Here is a 9,633-nt window from a genome sequence, read left to right on the forward strand (position 1 = left end):
GACACTCCAGGCTGAAGGGCAGAAGATTCACCTGCTGACTGTTTGAGTGACACATCTTAACCAGGTGAGGACAAAGAGAGACGTGGAGGAGGTTTCTTTACTTCCTGTCCCTCTGATTATCTCAGAGGGAAAGGATGGTGAAAGGATCTTTCTGTGTGGAGTTTGCATGTTCTCCCTGTGTTCCCTTGGGTAGCTAATGTGTCATCCATCCATTGTTGATCTCATGTATGTGGGTGTTTTTCTTCTCGTAGGAGACATGGCCTCAGCGATGATGGAAGTAGCAAGTCTGGGTCGGCCTTTTACGTTGGGGATGCTTTACGATGCTCAGAGACAAAAACTCCTCCCAGGTAAGACCAGGATCTTCTAGTTCTGACTTTGAGAAATCATCAGTTCATCCGTTTGCCAGTCAGTTTTGATGGTTTGATTAAAGCTTAGAAACTCTGTGAATGTGGTTTGTATTGTAAAACAACAGTCAAACATTCAACCATAAATCAGTTGGAACCATGTTGAAAAAAAACAAACAAAAAAAAACATTTTATGTTAACTTAAAGGTATTGTGACATCATTTTTAACATGCTTTTAACACTATTAAAAGTCTTGGCCAATATCCCTCAAATGTGTCTAAAAAGGTACAACAAGAAAAACTTCACTCCAGTACTCCATTCCTGGCTTTTTATGATGGTGTTTTTTTGTGCCGTGAAAAACGCTTCCTTTTCCCCCTTTCCTGTCAATCATTCCTCCCAACCTCCTCCAACCAACTGCTACCCACTTCTGCCGGCGTCTCCACACACACGCGCGCACACCGAACCACAAACACAGCCCAGACAGGGCGACTACAGCCCGGGAATGAAGTCCAACCGGGACCAGAGGACCGCAGCTCCTCCTCCAGCCATTCGCTCACAGCGGCGTCGGAGAGTTAAGCCGGGAGCGACAGGCGAAGCATGCACGGAAAAGCAGCACGGCGAAGCAGACAGTCCACAGCAAACAATCATAAAAATAAAGGCATGCAAGCAGCAGGTTCCCCTTATCTTAAGTCCAGTCAGTGGCCGCGGGTCTTCTTAGCAGTTATCCTCCGGTGATGAGAACAGAAGAGGCTCTAAACAGCTCCGTGTTAAGCCTGATTTATGGTTCCGCGTTAAATCGACGCAGAGCCTACGCCGTAGGGTTCAGCTTACGGTGCGCGTCGCCGCATAACCCTACGCCGTAGGCTCTGCGTCGGTGTAACGCGGAACCATAAATCAGCCTTTATGGTGCGCTGGAGAGGAGAGGAGGCAGGGAGCTGGGTGGAGGGGGCGGTGATTTAGCGGGGTACGACGTCACGTTCTGCCACCAAACCAGATGAGCCGTTTTTGCATAGTTATGCGGAAAATCCCAGAAAGCACACAATACACTGAATGTTAAAAGTTTGTTGTTTTTTGGGTGTAATTGATGTCAAGACACCCAACAAAACACAAAAAATCAAGAAAAATTGTGTTTTTCATGTCACAATACCTTTAAGTAAAACAATTTTGGCACAACTACATACAATTCAGACAAACAAACACAGACAAAAGCCCACCTTTTCAACAGCTTAGCCTTGTTTGGACATTATCACCTATATACCACATATGACTAAGACTTGACATGATGTAGCCTAGACAACCTGACAGGAACTGACAGAAAACAGTGGTTTCAATAGAAACATACACATGTATATATGTATATGTATATATATATATTTATATATATACATAAACACAATATATACATATATATACATATATGTATATACATATATTTGTGTATATATATATATATATATATATATATATATATATATATACATATACATATATACATGTATACATATATATACATATATACAAAACAATAACAACATGAGACAAAAATGAGACAAAAAGGTATCTTCACACTGTGTATAAAGTGCAGTGTGAAAGTGCAAAAAAACCACCCCAGCAACATAACAATTTAACATCATCATCACAAGGCTTGCACATGTGTGTGTGTGTGTGTGTGTGTGTGTGGGGGGGGGGATCCCGGCACTGTACCCCAAGTGAGCACCGCGGCCAGTGGCGCGGCTCTCAAACCTGTTGACTGTGTTGGGAGGGGCTGATAAGAGGGGGGGCCAGGGAAGGCCCCCCCTCTTAGTGTGTGTGAGTGATAAGTCCGTGAACTTCACTCAGAGCTGCTCCTCAGCCAAATGTCCTTGATGTTATCAGACGGCTCGGTCAGTTCTGAAACAGGTCCACAGATGTTCCTGAGAGGGGAGGGTTAGTGGGGGCAGAGTCATCTTGTTTACATTCCACCAGGGGGATTGTGACCAGAGCGGCCTGCCAAACTGCCCTGTCAAGGTCAGATTATAGAATCAACAATTGTATTGAAAAGAAACAGGCAGACTCCAGTAATTTTCCGTCTGCCTTAAGTCTCTGGTTCCTCAATGGCGACTCCAAACAGACGAGTTTGTGATCAATTCCCGCCAAGCCGAGTTTCCGAATTCTCCAAGGTCTTATCCATCTTGCCAATGAGCTCAAAGACGCCGCCAGCCTGAGATTCTGTTCAAGAATCGCATCCAGCTTGCGGTTTTGCTCCCCCAGCGTTAAAGTCTGAGTGTTGATCACCTTGCTTGATCCGTCAGCCACGTCCGGCAGCTCTGAAAGCCAGAACAGCTGTCGACGACTTACGCGTTTGTCGATAGACTAGGAATCCCCCCCCTCTGATTAGGAGAAATCCTGCTATCATAAATCCAATTATGAAGCATCTTCAACGTCCTCGACAGACAGGATCGCCAGGCACAACGGTTTCCAGTGTTTCCAAGAGACAATTTGGTCAATTGTGCTGAGAGACCAGTTAATCAGTTCCATGATTGTAGAATTTCGGAGGAGTAAAAAAGAGAGGCTCTGAAAGACAATACAGGTCAAAAAGCAGCAGCAGGGCAGATAGGGAGGGAGAGGAGCAGAAAAGCGTTATAGATAAATAATTGATTACAATATTTATAATTAATTACTCTAATTAATCACATTTTAATCTCATATTTGCTAAAGGTCCCCAAATAAAGAATTTGAATTCTAGGACTAGGACATTACAAAATTGCAGTGCACGACTAGTCAATGGAATACATTAAGAATAGAAGATTTGAAATCCAGATTTTCATTGGTGAAGTGTGTTTCATAAATTAAATTCAAAAGAAGAAAAATCTTCCTGTTCATTTGGTTGTACATCTGTGCACGTTGGCCTGGGGGAGTGGTTTTAATACGGTTTGGTCAGGACACCATTCCTCCTTAATCGTCTTCCACGATTGAAATCGTCCTGCAATCAGCAGCAACCCACTTTGCCATTGAGTTTGTCAGTTTTTCTGTCGTGGCTTTGCTCCTTCGTTTCCCAGATTCTGCAAAGAATTCGGCGAAGTCAGCTCACGCTAGCACTAGCTCACGCTAGCACTAGCTCACGCTAGCACTAGTACCTGTAACGTTTACAGTAGAACTTGTGCGGACATGTTTAGCGTTCAAATGATAATTCAGGCTGGAGCAGCTCCGGTGATGGGAAAATTCTTTTTTACCAAATGTACAAATCACCACGTTCTTGTTGATAGTCCCGTCTTCTTTCTTTTTATACATAAACTTGCCGTTCAAAGGCCCTAGCAAAGATTTGCTGAGTCTCCCCTGAGTCGTCCAGGTCTGTCACCTGTTTTGTTAGTTTGACCAGCAGACGGAGGGAAGTGACCTGTTACTGCCATGTGGCTACGGCTCCCTCAATGGGACACATTTAAAATACTCGTGCATTTTGCCACTCATAATTAGTTGCGTTAATTTTCTTGACGTTAATTAGCAGTGTAATTAATTAATCTTACATGCTAAATTGACAGCCCTAATATATATATGTGTATATATATATATATATATATATATATATATATATATATATATATATATATATATATATATAGATAGATAGATAGATAGATAGATAGATAGATAGATAGATAGATAGATAGATAGATAGATAGATAGATATAAAAGGAAGTGTATCTGTTCTCTTTCTCTCATTCCTTTTTCCCACATGATATGTATATGTACTGCTTGGCCGCGTGTATATGAATTCATATTATATTAGTATACGAGCAGTCAAGATATTTCTTAGTTAGTTAGTGATTTTATTCCGAACATGCAAATTATATATAACGTAAATATGAACAAGTAAAACAGAAATAATAATACAAAATGGCCGATCAAGACAATTTTACAAAACAAAACAAAATAAAACAAAAAAACAGCATAAAACAAAAAAACAGCACAGTAATTTCACTTGCATGTCCGAAAAGGGGTGGGAAGAAGTATAACTTATTTAATCCCGCCCCTTCTCCATAAAATATTAACAATATTTATTTATGTCCTTCTTATTTTTACATTACTCTTTTCTTAATTATATATAAATATATACATACACACACACACACACACACACACACACACACACACACACACACACACACACACACACACATACATACTGTACATACATAATATACATATACACACAAACATACAAGTACACATACATACATACATACACACACACACACACACACACACACACACACACACACATACACTCTTTTTTCGTTATATTTCTTAATTGTGCTGACAACATATAAATAAATAATAATTAACAAAAGAAAAAATATATAAATATACATACATACACATATATATATACATATACACATATACATACATATATACATATATATATATATATATATATATATATATATATATATATATATATATACACATATACATATGTACATATACATACACATAAACAATGAACACATGGTGACAGTCAATAACCCTCATCCCTGTACCTTGTGAAAAATATTTTTCTATACGTGTTTTTGAAATGATTTATGTTTGTATGTAAACTATGTATATGTTGTATATGTCATCTATTTTATTCTTAAACAAGTTCAACATTCACTCACACACACTACACATCACAAACTCACCAAACTGCACCCATCACTGTCTTTATCACGTTCCAATTTCAGTGATCTTAGTCAACTTTGGCACAATGAAATAAAGACAACATGTATACAGGTATGTTAATGTTTCTGAGGACCTGGTTTTTCATTTTAACCTTGCTTTGATCTCATGTCTTAAAGGTGTCACATTGTGGGATGAGAAAACTCTTAAAGAGAAGATGATTCAGAATCCTCAGCATAGCAGTCAGTTTCAAATCGCTTCATCTGATTCCTTCAAGGACAAGTCCTCTCTGCTGGATGTTGACGCCTCCCTGAAGGCCAGTTTCATGAGTGGACTGATTGAAGTTAACGGATCCGCAAAGTATCTGACCGATGTGAAGAAGTCCCACCGTCAGGGCCGAGTGACGTGTCAGTACAAAGCGACCACCGTCTTCAAACAGCTCACTGTTTCTGACTCCAAGAACACCCAGCAGATTGATGATTCTGTGAAGACAACGGCCACTCACGTCGTCACCGGCATCCTTTATGGTGCAAACGCTTTCTTTGTGTTTGACAGTGAGAAGTTAGACAGTAGCAATGTTAGGAAGATCGAGGGCAGCATGCAGGCTGTGATCAAGAAGATCCCTTCATTTAATGTTGAGGGCAAAGTTGACATCAAGCTGAGTGATGAAGAAAAGGACACGGCCAATAAGTTTACCTGCAAATTCTACGGAGACTTCATTCTTGAAAGCAACCCTGCAACATTTGAAGATGCTGTGAAGACCTACATAGAGCTGCCAAAGCTACTGGGAGAGGACGGAGAAAACGGGGTTCCTCTGAAGGTCTGGATGATGCCGCTGAATAACTTTGATTCAAAAACCTCCACCCCACCGCCTGAGATCAGTCCTAGACTTACAGGAAGAGCTCAAGATCTTCTGGAAGAATTTCAGGACCTGAAAATGAGATGCAACGATTGTCTGGAAGAAAACAATCATTTCCCACGGATTCATGAGCGGTTGAGTCATTTCCAAAATCTGTGTGACGAGTACATCGCTGGAGCCAAGGAGAAAATGGCAAAAAGCCTTCAGTCCGTCAAGGAAGGTGACAAAGATGAGACAGGGTTCAAAGCTGCCTTTGATGGTGAAGAAACCTCTCCATTCAGTTTGGAGAAATTAGACGTATGGTTGGAACATAAAGAGAGAGAAGTCAGCGTCATGAGTTCCTGTGTGGAGATGACGGAGGGAGCCAAGATCGTCAGGAATCAGCCAGAGTTGGACAGAGAGCTTCTTGATCCACAAGTAGAAGATGTTCTGTGCTTTGTCTTCACCTCCGTGGAAACCACTGACCCCTATCTTCAGGAAATGTGTGATTGCCTGGATCCACCTCCCTCAACTGCTGCCAGGGACGGGTGTCCATGCACCGAGTGGTACTTCTCAGAAGATGTGATAAACAAGATGAGAGAGAAAGCCAAAGAGTTCGGTGAACTTCACAGAGCTCTGAAGAACAACAGCAGATACAAATTCCTTATAGCAGTTATATCAAATGACAAATACGAAGGAGCAAGCATCTACCACTACAGGAACATCAACCTACTCACTGATGACTTCTCAAAGCCTGATGTCACCAACGTGGAAAACATAACCAACAAAAGAGATCTAATGTGGTGTAAGTCACTTCTCGTGCATTGTTTTTATTTTCTACCAAATGGAGTGTAGTTACTGTCCAACACAAACTTGACTGGCCCAGACTTTCCCCGCTCTCAATTCATTTTAGGGAGGTTTTACTCAGGAAAAAAAACAAAAAAGCGTTCTTTTGACCTGTAGCCAGTAGGTATGTTTATAGCAATACTCCAATGTTCATCAATTAAGGTGTAGACATGATGATCTGATGATCTTAACATCAGTAAGGTCATATTAAGAGTAAAGAATTATCAGATGACCTCATTCTGGTCTTTGGCCAATTTAAACCTGGCATTAAAATGTACACAGAGAAATCCGATCACAAGTGACACTGTCTGTAAAGTCAGAAAATGAACATTTCCCAACGTCAGAGCAGCCGTTGACGCTGCTAGACGGTGTTCGCAATACTAATCCATAACATGCTGTGTAAGGTGTAGCATGTATAGGAAGCTTAGCAACACGAATGCTCATAGAAACTCAACGGCTCACTGTGAACGTGAGACTTAAAGTGAATATAATAAAAGTAGTTTGAAGGGGACTTGGTTGATGCGATTAGCAGTCACATTAGACTTTGAACCGGGTGTGGTGTCTCTGACTTCCTGTGTTGTAATTTCGACTTCCTCTGGACTTCCATCTGAAACTTCTCACTGAACACTGGGTAAAGCTCCAGAGGTTGTAAAGGGGAAAGTATTACCGCACAACAAAAACTCACTGGTCAAGCAGTCGAATACAAACATCTTCACTATCTACAGCACAACTCTGTTTCACCATCATAAAACACAGTCCAGAGGAAAACCACAACGGTCAACAGTAATCTCAATTCATGTGAACACCAGCACTGCTAGCAGTATTAGCTAAGAAATACTGGCAGTGTCATCTGATCATTTTTAACCACCTTTTAATTTACGGCAATTTATGGCAAAGAAACTGATGGGAAATTTGATTATAGTTCAAACATTTACTTTCAAAAACCTCTAAAAACATAAAAGGGAAATCAGTTTTGGTGGAGTAAATAGTGAGATGTTCTGGACTGAGAATCCATGTGATCTCACACGTGTTACCTTTATTTTGACAACAAAAATGATTTAAATACCTTAAAGCTGCTGAGATTTACTAATGTTGGACTGAGTAGGGTGTTTTTGAGCAGGAATCTCAAAAAAGATATTAGGAAGTTGTTTTACAATTATCAAGCAAGAAAAATCTGTAACTGATCATGAAGTCTGGTCACGATCTGGTCTTCTTCTCTCTCTTCCTCTCTCTCTTCTTCTCTCCATCAGATGCCACTGATATCACCCTGGATCCAGACACGGCACATCCCAATATCCTCCTGCCTGAAGGAGACAAGAAAGCGACACGAGGAAAAGCGCAGTCGTATCCCCACCGCCCTCAGAGATACGATCATTATATTCAGGTTCTGGGCAGACAGGAGCTGACTGGTCGTCATTACTGGGAGATGGAGTGGAACGTTCCCTGTGACCAAGGTGTAGATGTAGGTGTGATCTACGGTGGACCTCCATGTAAAGGAGACAATCAACTGTGCTGTCCAGGATACAGCGACCTATCCTGGTGTTTTGGCCAAGGGGTAGCAAAAGGCTCCTCTTACTATGTATTTCACAGTTCAAAGGTTGATTATGAGGATGGTGATCCCAAAACTAGCATCACCCATCTAGGAGTGTACCTGGACTGGTCTGCAGGGACTCTGTCCTTCTACAAAGTCATCAGTGACAAACTGATTCACTTTCACACCTTCAAGACCAACTTCTCTCAGCCTCTTTATCCAATCCTTCATTTGAAGGGTGACCAAGTCTTCGTTAACTTCTGTCTGTAAACCTGGACCCTCAACCCAGCCAGCATTTCTGTGGGTCTGTGGGTCCCGCATGAGCTGAAAATAAATCCCAGAGGCGTTTAGACATGGATTTATTTGATAGGAAATCCTTTTTCTGTCAGAGATAGATAAAAAAAGTGTGATGAACAGGAATCTTTTGTAATCAAATATATAATCAATAAAGCATAAACAAGTAGCTGAAAGTTTATGAGTCTGGCCTGCCATACCTGCAACCCAAGGGCCTGCTGTCCCTCAGGTTGATCCGCTGGCCAACACCACAACTATATGAGGTCTTTGTGTCTAAAAAGAAATGATTTAGGATGGCTGTCCAGGCTCGGGGTTTAGTGGGGAAGGATGTTAGGATAAGTATACATGAATTATTGGTGAAAAGATCTCATGAATAGATGTGAGGATGACATAAAATTTATTTTTTTCCGTTTATTCTTGAGAAAAATTCTTGTCTTTTGTGTAAATGATTTTTAACAATAAAAATCCTATTAGCACCAGATTTTGAAGATTCCTCTTTTTCTCCAGTTTTCTGCAACTTTTGGGTAAAAGTTAAAGACAAACACATGGAAGAAGTCTTCAGTCTTCAGTGGGTGTGTTTAAACCAGTGGGGGTTCTGGTAGGTGTTTAAGGGGCTGGTTGTTGACACTTGTCTCCATTATTAGGAATGGCCATGAATAAGTGTTCTTCAGAGACAGTACTGGTCAGGTTTACTTCATTAAACAATGAATAATAATCTTATATCTTATTTTTCATCCTATATATTATAAATTAATAATATCTTACTAATATCTCATTGTTAGTCATTCAATAGAATGTCAGTGTGTGTGTGCGGTAAGTCTGTGAACCTTCGCCCAGAGCTGCTTTCAGCCAAATGTCTTTGATGTTATCAGGCAGCTCGGTACAGTTCTGGGAGGGAGATCCGCAGGTGTTCGTGGGAGAGGGGGAGGGTTAAGTGGGGGGCAGACTCATCTTGTTTACATTCCTCCAGGGAGATTGTGACCGGAGAGGCCTGCCAAGCCGCTCTGTCAAGGGCAAATTATAGAATCAACAATTCCTTGAAAGCAGGCAGCCCAGTCATTTTCCGTCTGCCTTTCAGTCTCTGGTTCATCAATGGCAACTCCAATCAGACGAATTTGTGATCACTTCCCGCCAAGCCGAGC

The 9,633-nt window shown here is 41.1% G+C and overlaps 1 protein-coding gene across 1 annotated transcript; it reads left to right on the forward strand.

The window, feature by feature from the left end:
- The first annotated feature begins 255 nt into the window (after positions 1-255).
- On the forward strand, positions 256-8,549 carry LOC133421927 (neoverrucotoxin subunit alpha-like). The gene is made up of 3 exons (XM_061711732.1): positions 256-347; positions 5,162-6,625; positions 7,917-8,549. Exons 1-3 carry the CDS (start codon positions 257-259, stop codon positions 8,465-8,467), a joined length of 2,106 nt encoding a protein of 701 aa, XP_061567716.1. The 5' UTR covers position 256; the 3' UTR covers positions 8,468-8,549.
- Positions 8,550-9,633: the final 1,084 nt, after the last annotated feature.

Source organism: Cololabis saira, chromosome 2 (assembly GCF_033807715.1).
Source record: "Cololabis saira isolate AMF1-May2022 chromosome 2, fColSai1.1, whole genome shotgun sequence".
Classification (NCBI taxonomy): Eukaryota; Metazoa; Chordata; class Actinopteri; order Beloniformes; family Belonidae; genus Cololabis; species Cololabis saira.

What these genes read in the sequence shown, in the direction of transcription:
- LOC133421927 (XM_061711732.1), top strand. Translation starts at nt 257, where the DNA reads ATGGCCTCAGCGATGATGGAAGTAGCAAGTCTGGGTCGGCCTTTTACG. An exon ending in GAGACAAAAACTCCTCCCAG is followed by an intron (nt 348 to 5,161) that starts GTAAGACCAGGA and finishes CATGTCTTAAAG; the next exon opens with GTGTCACATTGTGGGATGAG. An exon ending in CAAAAGAGATCTAATGTGGT is followed by an intron (nt 6,626 to 7,916) that starts GTAAGTCACTTC and finishes TCTCTCCATCAG; the next exon opens with ATGCCACTGATATCACCCTG.